Genomic DNA, 13,963 nt, shown 5'->3' with positions numbered 1-13,963 from the left:
ACACTATGGTATTGTCCACAGTCTAAGAAAGTCCTAACGCATAATCAGCCCTTCAATAAACACTCCAGCACACAAAGCTGGATGTAATTTCAAAAACAACCACCAACTAGCCATCTTCTTTTTCTTTTTTCCTTTTTTTTCTTTGAAACAGAGTCTCCCTCTGTCAACTAGTGCAGTGGCGCAGTCTCAGCTCACTGCAATTTCTGCCTCCTGGGTTCAAGGGATTTTCCTGCCTCAGCCTCCTGAGTAGCTGGGACTACAGGTGTGCACCACCATGGCCGGCTAATTTTTTGTATCTTTAGTAGAGATGGAGTTTCACTGTGTTAGCCAGGATGGTCTCGATCTCCTGACTTCATGATCTGCCCGCCTCGGCCTCCCAAAGTGCTGGGATTACAGGCGTGAGCCACTGTGCCCCGCCGTCATCTTATTTTCTTCTGGAGTCTCGCTCTTTTGCCCAGGCTAGAGTGCAGTGCTGCAATCTTGGCTTGCTGCAACCTCTACCTCCCAGGTTCAAGTAATTCTTCTATCTCAGCCTCCCAAGTAGCTGGAACTACAGGTGTGCGCCACCACACCTGGCTAATTTTTGTATTTTTAATAGAGATGGCCAAGCTGTCTATTAAACACCATGTTGTCCAGGCTGGTCTTGAACTCCTGGCCTCAAGTGATCCGCCTTCAGCAGCCTCCCAAAGTGCTAGGATTACAGGTGTGAGTCACCACTCCTAACCTCCATTTTATTTTCTAAGAAGGAAACAAAATTCAGCAGGGGACAAAGTATGGAGTTTTACTAAGCCTGAGAGGCAGCATGATGTTGTAAAAAGAGAACAAGTTTTAGAGTTGGACAGGCCTGAGTTCAATTCTGACTCTGCCTTTACCCATCAATTTTATCTAACAGACATTTATTTGGTGCTGACATTGTTCCAGGCCAACACTATTCAAAGTGTGGCCTGTGTGCCAGCCGCATCAGCACCACTTGGGAACTTGTCAACAATGCAGGTTAGTGAACTAACCCAGGCACGGAAAGACAAATACCATGTAAGACCTCACTTATACATGGGATCTACAAAGGTCAAACTCATAGAAACAGAGTAGAGAAGTGGTTACCAGAGTTTGGGAAGGAGAGGAGAGAAGGAAGAGCTATTGGTCAAAGGGTGCAAAGTTTCAGTTAGGAGGAGTAAGTTCTGGTGACCTACTGCACGGCACGGTGGCAGTGGCTAATAATAAAGGAGATTTTATATTTCAAAATTACTAAAAGTAGATGTTAAATGTTCTAATCACCAAAAAGGATAAGCAGGTAAGGTGATGAATATGTCAATTGGTTTGATGTAATCATTTCACAATGTTTACATATATAAAAAAATGTACGCCATACATGTAATTATTATTTGTCAATTTAAAATAAGGCATATTTTTAAAATGCTGGTTATCAGCCCCATCTCAGACTTACCTAATCAGAAACTCTGGAAATGGGGCCCAGCCATCAGTGTCTTAACAAGCCCTCCAAGAGATTCTAGCGCTCTGTAAAGTTTGAGAAACTGTTCTAATTGTTTTAAAACTCAACTCACTTAATCACACTTTTGCTATTTGACCTCAGGCAAGTATCAGCCAAGTCCTCTAAGTATTACTTTTCTTATTATAAAATGGGGATAGTAAGAACCTCAGACTTACCTAATCAAAAACTGAGGATGGGGCCCAGTCATCAGCGTCTTAACAAGCCCTCCAGGAGCTTCTAGTGTTCTGTAAAGTTTGAGAAACTGTCCTAATTGTTTTAAAACTCAACTCATTTAATCACAGATAAGCTACATAACCTCAGGCAAGTATCAGCCAAGTCCTCTAAGTCTCACTTTCCTTATTATAAAATAGGGATAGTAAGAACCACTTAGTCAATTGTTGTGAGAATTTGAAATAGTTGTCATTCAAAAAAAGCAATCTTTGCCATTGCAGGAGATAATTTTAAGATCTCTTCAACCTCCTTGTCACGCCTGCCAAGTTAGTCTGCCTGCCACTAGGTGGCAGGGTTTGCTATGGATTTCCCAAAGTTAGACAAGAATGTGCCTCTGAGACGGGGCAGTGCATGAATCCTCAAAACAGAGGTGGTAGCGGTGGTGGGAAATCAGGCTGGAGGCTTCCCCTGGGGAGTTCAGGACTTTACTAACCATTGTTCATTCTGCCAGAAGCAAAATGCAAACAATGCAGAGCATTTCAGAGCTGTGCTCCCACCCATACACCCTTCTAGGCTGGCTCTGCTGCTCACTCCCTTGCCTGCCTACAGTGCCTGGAAGGTCAGAGTCCACCCTCACCTCCCCACTGCCCTCCTAGCAGCACCCCAAATCCCTGATCTCACCCTCTAACCTGTACCCTCCATTTACACATTGTCTGCCATTTCGGAGTGACCCCAAGGTACCAGTACAATGGCGAGCCCTGGCTCCAAGGGCCAAACCAAGGAAACTGACTGTGGAGGAGGGACATGGGAGGTGATACTGTGGTTGAGGTATAGACCCCATGGGAGCAAGTGGGAGCTTCCAGAGCAGCTTCGCCCCTAACAGCAGATCCATTTGCTGGCCCCCAACCCTCAGTCTTACCCAAAAACTGGGCTCAGGGTCTCCTCACACCATGCTCTGTGGCCACAGGGCCTCCCTTCACTAAACAGGCACTAAGCAGGATATTCTGATACAGCCACTACAGAAATGGTCATGTGCAAATGCAGTATCCTTTTTTACAACCAATTATTATACTTTATGCAGCAGATGTTCCTCACCCTAACTTCAAGATCAATCACACAGGATTTCCATTTTCTACTCTGTTCCTTATTGCAGTGTTTGAGTCTCCTGATCCTACCTCTATCCCCCACCCCAACCTTTCTATTTTGTAGGTATGCATTATTTTAAACACTGGGAGGTTGAGGTGGGAAAATGAAAGCATAAAATTTCAAAATAAGCTCTTAGTAAGATTCTAAGAGTATGTCAGTCTGTCTCCCACAAACCATATTCTAAAAAAGCTTCATGATGTGAAATATGTATGTTCAATTAGAAATAATTCCCTGTTGGTCTAAAACCAAAAATACAGGATCATATATTGCAGTTCAAATAACACTCCTCCCAATGTCTTAATATGCTCAGTCTAATGAGATTAGCAGTCTTGATGATATGCAAAGCAGAGATACCTAGCTTGTATATTTCAAATGGAAAATGGAGGAGGTTCCTTCATTCAGCAGCCAGATTTATTTATGACTTAATGTAAGAGATTACAAGTATATCTTTAAGAAAAAAAAAATCCGGGACTGTAAGAGGCAGACCTTTTAAAATACAAGAGAATGATCAGAGACTGAGCAGACACTTTGTACACTTAAAGATTGACAGCATTTTCTGTTCTATCTTCTGCCTTTAATTCTTCACTTTTATTCACTTTCTAGCCCATGGAGATCTGCCTCTCCTACTATAATGAAATTCTTCTCACTCTGTGTTCAGTGACCTCCAAAGCCAATGAGCTGTTCTGCTCTACAGACCTGATGTCTCTCTGTCCTTTAAATAAGAATGGCTCAAATCCCCATCTTGTATCCCAAGGAAAGTCAAATGCCCTCTCCACTCGCCTCTCATCTCCCTGTTAACCTCTCATCCTTTAGGTGTCTGATGCACACCCCACCACCAACTCCCAAATTCAGGCCATGTGTGTAGCAGAGTAACATGGTTTACAGGCTGCTGGAGTAGTTATGTAGAGACATTTCAGAACTGACAACTTACCATTGCATATCAGTCACCCAGCTTTTGAAAGTTTTTTCTGTGTCTTTGCCACAAAGGGTTTCTCACTGGCCATGCCATCTTACTGATTTCAACCCCTCCTTTTACTCTGCCTCCTGAGCTAACTTTGACACTGTAGCTCTATTAAGGACGGTAATTCAGGTTTGCCCATCTAAGCCCATCAAATAGCTCAGTGGAAAAAGGGTTTCTGCTACAGAGCGAAAGATCCGCGAGGTTCTGGACTTGCTTCACGGGTGCCCAGCCTCCTTGAAAAGTACCACATCTCAAGTATCTGCTTTTGGTAGAGAAAAAAAAGGAAAGAAAGGTACCACACCCAGGTAGAAGTGCTTATCTGCAACACCGCGCACTGCTGACTGGACTCCTTCCAACTGAAACTCCCCCACAGAACCTCTAGTTTTCCTCCCCCATCTTTTCCTCATCTCCTTCAGGAGACTTAGCTTTTGCCTGACCCTTAGGCTGGGGGTCCTCTGTGTTCTGTTGTAGCCCTCTGCAACTGCAACTGTGTCCTCTCAGTCGAGGATTCTTAGTCTTGGCTGCACATTAGATCACTGGGGAGGAGAGACGGGGAAAAATGTGCTTCCTAAAAACCTTATGTCCAGGCTGCAACCCAGACCAATGGAGTCAGATTTCTGGGCATGGGACTAAGGCCTCAGCAAATGTTAAAACTCTCCAGGTGTTTCCAATACATAGCCTAGCCACAGGTTCTCGACTGTGAGCATGCACTAGAATCACCTAGGAAGTTGTATGTATGTATATGATTTATGTATTTATTTGACAGGTTCTTGCTCTATCACCCAGGCTGGAGTGCAGTGGTACAATCGTAACTCATCGCAGCCTTGAACTTGTGGGCTCAAGTGATCATCCCGCCTCAGCCCCGCAAGTAGCTGGGAACACAGGTGCATGTCACCACATCCAGGTAAATAAAAAAATTTTTTTTTGGTAGAGATGGTGTCTTGCTATGTTGCCCAGGTTGGTTTCAAACTTCTGGACTCAAGCGATCCTACCACCTCAGTCTCCCAAAGTACTGGGATTATAGGCATCAATCACCGCACCTGGCCAACCTAAGGAGCTTTAAAAGCATATTGATGCCTTGACCTCACACAAGACCAACTAAATCAAAATCTCTGGGGTTGGGTCTGAAATGATGAAATCAAGCAGACAGGATTAAGAAGCATGGCTCTAAGCATTCCACCCTGGATAATCTCAACTACTGCCTGGGCATTAGTTACCATCTCTAAGGCAATGACTCCCTCTACAGCCTGTATCCATATTCCCTATAACCTCCTGGTATTCTCTACCTGGACATTCCAAAGTACCACATTCCTCACCAAGCTCACATCTCTTATCTATGCTTGTATCTGCTGCACAGCACAGTATCTACTTATTAACCAAATCTGAACGCTAACTCCAACTCCACCCATGTCCAGAACTCCAACTCCCTACTTACATGTCCAAAATGGAAATCCTGATTTCCCCCAACTCGTTCCTTCCTTAGCCTTCCCCATCTCAGTAACCATCCAGTTGCTCAAGTCAAAATCCTATAGATCTGTTTATTGTAGCTCTATTCACAATAGCCAAGATTTGGAAGCAACCTAAGTGTCCATCAACGGATGAATGGATAAACAAAATGTGGTACTTAGCTCAATGGAGTACTTTACAGCCATAAAAAGAATGAGATTCTGTCATTTGCAACAACATAGATGGAACTGGAGGACATTATGTTAAGTGAAATAAACCAGGCACAGAAAGACAAATCTGGCATGCTCTCACTCCTTTGTGGGAGCTAAAAATTAAAACAATTGAACTCATGGAGATAGAGAGTCGAATAATGGTTACCAGAGTCTGGGAAGGGTAGTAGGCAGTAGGGAGTAGGGATGCTTAATGGGTACGAAAATATAGTGAGATAAATCAATAAGAGCTACTATTTGATAGCATAACAGGATGATTATAGTCAACAAAAATTTATGATACATTTAAGAATAACTAAAAGGGGTCAGGTGCAGTGGGTCACACCTATAATCTCAGCATTTTGGGAGGCTGAGATGGGAGGACTGCTGGAGGCCAGGAGTTTGAATCCAGCCTGGTCAACATAGTGAGATTCTATCTTTATTTTAATTTAAAAATAATAACTAAAAGGGTAATATTGAAATGCTTGTAACACAAAGAAATCATAAATGCCCAAGGTGATGAACACCCATTTACCCTGATGTGATTATGTATTGCATGCCTGTATCAAAAGATCTCATATACCCATCAATATATGCATCTGCTATGTACCCACAAAATTTAGTTTTTAAAAGTCTAGACATCATCTTAGTTTCCCTCATCCTGCATTCAAATTCACTGACAAGCTTCACCGTTTCAACCTCTAAAATGTACCTCAAATTGCTTTAGTTTGTCCTACTTCCATTGTCACCCTCCTGGACTATTACAATAGCCTCCTTCCTAGGCTCTCATCTTTTGAAATATTATAGATCACATCACTTACTGCTTAAAACCTTCCAGTGGTTCCCCTATTGCTTTTTCAAATAAAATTCAAATGCCTTACCTTGGAGTATGAGGACCTACACGACATTACCCCTGCCAACTTTCCAACCTCACTCAGCAGTCAGGTCATCTTACAACCATCTACCAAGGGCCTACCTAGGCCAGCACCAAGAAGAGCAGCTTCCCTTCCCTGTGTCTTCAGACAGTTGATTTCTGTTTTCTTAAGATACAAAATGTGAACAAACAGGATTGACACCTGGTCATTCCCAGTCAGGAATGGGAAGGTATCTTAGCTACAGCACAACAGGCCTTCTCTTCTAGACTGCTCCACAACAACACCTATCAGTGACTGAGGAAGGTTCCATTGTGATTTATCCACCATCCATTCTCACAACTGCCAAGCTGGACCAGATTAAAGAGGTTACAGCAACCTACATATGCACAACACACTCACATACTTGAAAACAGGAGTAGGCTATTCCCCTAGGAGCACTACCACCTCCAGAGTCCACAGGTAGAAAACCTGGGCCTGGCCAACAGGGAGAATGCAGTGTGGCCTTTTAGAGCATGTTATCAGGCCTGTGGCCGACTCCGTCTGGGTGCTGGCACATCCACTGCAATCCCTGGGGAACTCTCTGAATGCACACTGGCTTTGCTCTCTCCTCTCTCGTCTGTGATTTGTTTAGAAGCCTGAGAATTGTGAGGGGAATCTGTCACATCTTTCATAATGAAGATAAAGCACAGTGGCTTCTGGGAACAACAGGGAAGCTAGTGACCCTGAATTCTTCACATTCAGAGATGTGTCCTAATTAATCTGAAATTATAATAAAATACACTGCAATATTGCAGTGCTTGGCAAATAGCAAGAGAAGCATACCTTCTAAATAATTAAAAACTTCCTGAAGGAAAGGGTATGATAAAGCCCAGTGTCAACAGTGCCTACACACTTCTGTATGTGCCTGGAATTAAAAATGAATCTGTATTTACCCTCATTTCTATAAACATTTCTCGGATGTAGAGAAGTAGCAGCACAAAGCAAGAAGACTGGTTATCATTCATATGCTGACTGTCTCAAGACATTCTTCCTGAGGAGCAGAAAAGCCTCTGGTGTAATCGCATGAGGGCCTTGGAGGCTCACAGACCCAGGACTGAACTCTGGCTTTACCACTTATCTGTGTGCCCTAGGCAGGTTCCTTCACTTCTCCAAGCCCCAGTTTCTAAGTTAGGAATATCACCCCTTCTTGCAGGGTTGTTATGGGGATTTATGTAGGTAATGGAGGTAAAGAGTTTAAGGCTGCCCTTATGAAGCAAGTGCTGGCTAAACGACAGCTATTGCCACTACATTATCGCACTCGTTATAAGCGGCAATTCCGGGTCTATTACTCACCTCCTGCTGTCCCCCTTCTGGGCCCTTGCCCAGTGCTCCACCTGGGCCAGGTTGCTCTTCCTTTGGCTGTGCTTTTCAGGGTTGGTCCTGGGAGGAAAGGCCCGCTGGTACCCACCAGTCCCATTCTGCTCTCCTGGGCCATATGAGGCAGGCAGCATGCCATTCTTCTCTGCCCGCTGGGGCTGTGCCTGCTGGCCTCTTGGGCCACTGGGTAAATCCACAAACAAGGCATCCTCCTCGGCCGGCGAGTATGGAGACCTGGCCTTGCTCCGGTCCCGCTTGCCCTCCAGCGGGTCCCTCTGGGAACGGTACCGCTCTTCCTCCTGCTCTTGCCTCTCGAAGTTGACAAAGTCGTCATGGCCACGATGAGGACAATCTCTCGTATGTCCGGGTCCCACCCGGCCACACTCATGACAAGACTCTGTGTGGTTGGCCTGGGGGACAGCCTGCCGCTCCACCTTCTCCATGTCCCTGCAATGACAGCAGCACATTCAGCTTGCTCCACAGCCAAGACTCCACAATGAAACATACTATGCACTCAGTCACCTTCAGGCCTTTGCACAGAACATTCCCTCTGCTGGGAACACCTTTCATGCTCATGTCCTCACTCACCCTACCTAACTTCTGCTCCTTTGGGGATCTGACTTAAACATCACCTCCTCCAGGAAGCCACCCCTGATGTACACTTCCAAGTGAGAATAGGATCTTATGCTGATCCCACTCTTACGCTAATCACACTGGACCATAACTATGTGTTTACTCATCCAGCTCCCAACTAAACTATGAGTTCCTTCTGGCCAGAGGCCTGTCTGGCTGATTATCATATGCCCAGAATTTCTATACAATGACTGGTATAGAATAGGCACTCCATAACTACTACTGCAAGAGAGAATGAATAAATTATACGTGTAACATTCTCATGAAGACCACTCCTGTGCTCTCATTCTACTCTGCTACTGATCTTGCCTTTTCCTTTTGCAATTTGTCTGTCTGTCTGGGGCTTAGAGAGAAGGCTCCTGAGCTCAGGATCCCTCCCACTGGGGTTTAGCACAGCCCAAAGTACAAATGATAGCATAATTAACACTCTTCAAAGATGGCGAATAGAGAACAGGCACAGCAACCTGTTCTTATCTTATCAAGGAACAGTTCTGTGAAGTATTATTAGTCGGACTTTAGCAATAAGGAAATTGAGGCACAGAGAAGCTCGATTATTTGCCCAAGATCAAATAGCTGGAACAGAGTGGAGACTGGGTTTAAACCCAGGTAGACTCCAGAACCCATGTGCGTTAGGTTTTGCTCTACTGTCTCTCCGTGTGTGTCCATATAAACCTGAAAGCTATAAAGGAGAACAGGGTGGGGTGATAGGTCAGGGTGTGAACTGAGGCTACAGGTGGAGCTTTGGGACATGGTAGAGGGCTCCTCTTTCATGGTCCATCTCCCTCTGTAAGTTGCCCTTCTCTCAGCCTCCTTGGGGCAGGGTTCTAGCTGCCTGCATCCTGATCACCTGGCACCAGGGATACAACAGTGGCTCCACAAGCTTTGCAGAATTTAGATTAGGGAGGCAAGAGAACTTGCTCCAGCTCAGCTCAGATGGACTAGAAAAATTACCAAAGACCTTTACTTAGATGGGGCAGCTGGTTTAGCCATACTCCCTGGTAAAAAGATCCTGGCCTTAAGATCCATCACTCAAAATGGCCAAGCCAGAGGCATTTTCATCTCAATATGAGAGTACTTAATAGAAAATCTACTGCATTTACATCTCGATGGCCACACCCCAGGTGTCTTTGCAACATCTTCAGAATCTCAACTACCAGTAATCAACACAGATTCAGGGCAGAAACAATTCACCATAAGAGCTAGTTAGAATGTCAATATAATGTGAAAATACTCCACATGGGGTTTGCTTTTCACTGTGTATGGGTCTGTTGTCTTTAACTTAGGTAGGGTGATATGGTTTGGCTGTGACCCCACCCAAATCTCATCTTGAACTGTAGTTCCCATAATCCCCATGTGTCATGGGACAAACCTGCTGGGAGGAAATTGCAGCCTGGGAGAGGTTGCCCTCTTGCTGTTCTCCTGACAATGAGTGCATTCTCAAGAGATCTGATGGTTTTAGAAGGGGCTTTTCTCTCTTTTGCTTGGCACTTCTCCTTCCTGCCATCATGTGAAGAAGGACATGTTTGCTTTCCCTTCCAACATGATTGCAAATTTCTTGAGGCCTCCCCAGCCATGTGGGGCTGTGAGTCAATTTTTCTTTCCTTTATAAATTACCAACTCTCGGGCAGTTCTTTACAGCAGTGTGAGAACAGACTAATACACAGGGAGAACTGAGAAAAGCAATCACTCTTCTCACTGTTCATGTACCAATGTCTTTTCCATGGAAACCCCAAGCTTTGTGGGGAAAAAAATTGCATCTTTGGAACTCCTTTTACCCAATAGAGGACATCTTTCCTCTCCAATTCCCACATTGTATTCATTGCCCTTCTGATAATAGCATTTCGATTTTCATTTGGGGATCACTTTCTCCTGCCCTCAGTCCAGGTGGTTTGGGTGCTGCTGACTCCCTGTCCAGCTGAAGCTCCACAGTCTCAGTGACTGGTTCAGGAGTTGACTACTCCAGGCCAATCAGAGTTAGCCCTGGGACTTGGGTTGGAACTGCTCCAACTATGTGGGAAGGCACTACTTGAGAATGAAGTTAACATAAAGCAGATGAAGAAACAGAGAAGACTAAAAACTTGGCTTAAGCTCCTACATCTAGCGATATGTAAACCAGATATCTCTTTGGACTTTTTGGTTATGAATGAATAAATTCCTTTTTTTTTTTTTTTTTTTGAAACAGCATGTTGCTCTGTTACCCAGGCTGGTGTGCAGTGGCATGATCATGGCTCACTGCTGCAGCCTTCATCTGCAGCGACCCTCCCACCTCAGCCTCCTGAGTAGCTGGGACTACAGGTACATGCCACCATACTCTGCTAATTTAAAAAAATAAATTTTTTTTCTTTGTAAAGACTGGGTCTGGCTATGCTGCCCAGGCTGCTCTCAAACTCCTGGGTTCAAGTGATCCGCCTACCTCAGCCCCCTGAAGTGTTAGGATTATAGGCGTAAGTCACCTTACCAAGCCTAAATTCCCTTTTTCACTGTTTGAATTTGGTTTCTGCCACTTATACTGGAAAGAGTCCTGCTTATTAAATTGTTTTACAATGACATATTGAGATAGTGATGAGTGAGGGCCTATCCATTGCCAACATTCCGTGCTTTATAAATTTCAGTAGTAGGAAAACATGGGAAATATTCAGGAGCCTATACTTAAAGAAAAAGTAATCCATCTGGGCACGGTGGCACGCTGAGGCAAGTGAATCACCTGAGGTCGGGGTTCGAGGCCAGCCTGACCAACATGGTAAAACTTCATCTCTACTAAAAATACAAAAATTAACTTTGTGTGGTGGTGTGCACCTGTAGTCCCAGCTACTCAGGAGGCTGAGGCAGGAGAATCACTTGAACCCAGGAGGCTGAAGTTGCAGTGAGCCAAGATTGCACTACTGCGCTCCAGCCTGGGCGACAGAACGAGACTCTGCCTCAAAAGAGAAAAAGTAATTCTTACTGTAAGCTCATAAAGGGACAACTGTTCCACAATCTGCATATGACAGGATTTTTCTTCTTTTCTTTTTTTCCACACAATAGGTTTTAGCTTTGTCTTTCCTTTCTCTCTTTAATCCTCCATAGCTAGCGCGGTGTAACCTGAACCAACAGTCCTCAAGTTGCCTAAGTTGGCCATTATCTTCTTTTCTTTTCTTTTTGATACAGGGTCTCACTCTGTCACCAAGGCTGGAAAGCAGTGGTGTGAATACAGTTCACTGCAGCCTCAACCTGGGATCAAGTGATCCTGTGTAACTGGGTACCACAGGCACCTGCCACCATGTCTGGCTAATTTTTAATTTTTGTGTGTGTGTGTCTTTCTTGTTGCCCAGATTGGTCTCGAAATCCTGGGCTCAAGCAAAATCCTCCCACCTTAACCTCCCAAAGTGCTAGGATTACAGGTATGAACCACTACACCAAGCCTATCTTCTTTATTCTCTCTTACTTCCAGGAAACCACCCACAGAGGATGTGCTAAGGCTGCTTCAGAGATGATTAAGACTCTGGCTGCCCTCTGGATCACACTCTGGCCAAGTCACTGAAGCTTTATAATCTGGCATGCTGCTTTGGTTTCACTTGCTCTGATATTTCTAAGTGGTTTTTCCAATTGTGATACACAGGTAATTGTATCTCCTTGTTATTCACACCCCAAAGATAAATAGTACCTTGTCATAAAAGCCAGATAGTGAAACAAATATGCCATCTATGTGTATGAAATTAGAATTGAAAGGAAATGAAAGATTCTTCAACTCCGGGACCCAAAGATTGTGAGCGCAATGTCTCAGCTCAACCAACTGTAATGTGAATTTTTCTCCCTTCACTAGCCAATCACCATGTATTTAACAAGCACCTATACAGCCCCCACTGGGACAGGCACCAGGGAGTATGAGAGAGTAGTAGAGAAAATAGCCTTTGCCTTCAAAGCCAGACAATTCTGAAGCCCAATTTAATTACGGTAACCACATTTAATACTGTTCTCATAAACACCTGACCCCCTAAGTCATGGAGTCTATTAGTCTTCTCTAACCTTGGAGATAATTTTGTAACCGTAATTCTTAGTCCTTATAATATATGTACATGAGTATACACACTCCCACATATGCCAGTACTTCCTGGAAATAAATTTGACAGAGGATGATAAATCATTTTATTTAGACTAATACCAGCATTTATTGCAAAACAAAGCTTTAGAGGGCAGCTAAGTGAATGGTAGTCAGCTTGCTACCAGGCAGTTTTCTAGCCCTGAAGACTTTGGAGTTATGAACAGCTCCTAATTCTCATGGCTTCTGGGACTTACATAAGATGCGCTCTTGTGCCCAAAATGTTCAGGCTCTGGCTGCAGGTAAGAGCAGTGAAGGTAATATATTCCCTACTCCCCCACCTTACCTGACCTAAATATTTAACTTACTAAGTTATGGAATTTAAAGTCAAAAAGGGTTTTTGGTGTTCTCCCTGTCTCTTTGCATTCCCAACAATTTAACCTATGACCTCTCAAATCAGGAGACTTGTCACAAAAGAGATCTGCAATGCTTGATTTAGCACAATGATGGGAAAGAATGAAGCAACCCTCAGCTGTCACTGACTGTCTTATTCAGGCAGCTTGCCCATGCAGAGCATAGATGTTTAGCTGAGACAACACAAGCCCCAAATAGGCTGCTGTTCCCATCCAGGTCACTGCTATGATCGTAAGCACCTGAAATCAGTCACTGTTCAAAAACAGGAAATTCCTGACACTCAGTGACTATTTTGGCCATATGTGTCACTTTTTGAAAATGACAGCAGGCATAGGTTTTAGAACCAGTTAGACCTGCAGTCAAGCCCTGGTCCCACCACCTATAAGCTGTGTGACCTTGGGCAAGTAAACTCTCTAGTGTCAAATTCCTCATCTGTAAAATGGGATAACAGTGTCTCCTTGGGTTGTTGTGAGGATTAATTAAGACAATGCAAAGAAACAGCATAGCACAGTGTCTGGCACACAGTATGCGCTCAAATACAAATGTCTTCACTATCTAATAGGTATTCCCTCCTCCTTTCCCCAAGTTTTTTCACAGTGGCAATGCATCCTGCAAAACACTTACATGTCCCAACCTCCCTTGTAGCTGAGGATGATCATATAACATAGCTTTGGCCAATAAAATATAAGCATAAATTGCCAGGTAGGGTCTCAAGCTTAGCTAACCCTTCTCTTCTTCCTGCCTGGAACTTAGACTTTGCTGGATTGCAAAGTGATAAAAATAAGGATGCAAGTGACATGCTAAAAGCTGGGTAGAAAGTGATAAAGAGCCCATGTCCCTGATTACATCACAGTGCTATTGTACCAATCTGTACTGACTACTTTGGATTCCTGCTATGGGAGAAAATTAAAACCCAATTTGATTATGCCACCCTAAATTGGATTGTCCTATTTCTAGCAACCAAACATGACTTACAAGGGGCTACTCTTATCTCATTGACTGGAGTTGGGCCCCAGCATTTCTAGCATATCACAGAATGCTATGTGTCTGTTTAGAGTAAATTCTTATTTACCCTTGCAAGTGGGATGAGCACATACCTCAGACTCGTGATACTTCTCTCTTATTTCTTTTCTTCCCAAGAACTTGAAAGTTAGCAGATCTTACCAAGCAATTGTGTACTGATTATTATTTTGTTCTGCTTCCAAATCCTTTATCTCATCAGGCAATAAGGAATAATATTTCCCT

At 44.0% G+C, this 13,963-nt stretch overlaps 1 protein-coding gene across 2 annotated transcripts in view; it reads right to left on the bottom strand.

Moving 5' to 3' along the window:
- The window catches only part of PLEKHA7 (pleckstrin homology domain containing A7), a 239,740-nt gene that overhangs the window by 40,417 nt on the left and 185,360 nt on the right, over positions 1–13,963 (bottom strand). For both annotated transcript variants that reach the window (XM_021675168.2, XM_064365136.1), the window contains exon 10: positions 7,630–8,100. In XM_021675168.2, the coding sequence (XP_021530843.2) occupies positions 7,630–8,100 (471 nt within the window). The remainder of the gene's footprint in view (positions 1–7,629; positions 8,101–13,963) is intronic.

Source organism: Aotus nancymaae, unplaced genomic scaffold (assembly GCF_030222135.1).
Source record: "Aotus nancymaae isolate 86718 unplaced genomic scaffold, 86718_ANA_hifiasm-v0.15.2.pri h1tg000059l, whole genome shotgun sequence".
Lineage (NCBI taxonomy): Eukaryota > Metazoa > Chordata > Mammalia > Primates > Aotidae > Aotus > Aotus nancymaae.
The sequence above is the reverse complement of the archived record's forward strand: the minus strand, read 5'-3'. Positions and strand labels throughout refer to the sequence as shown.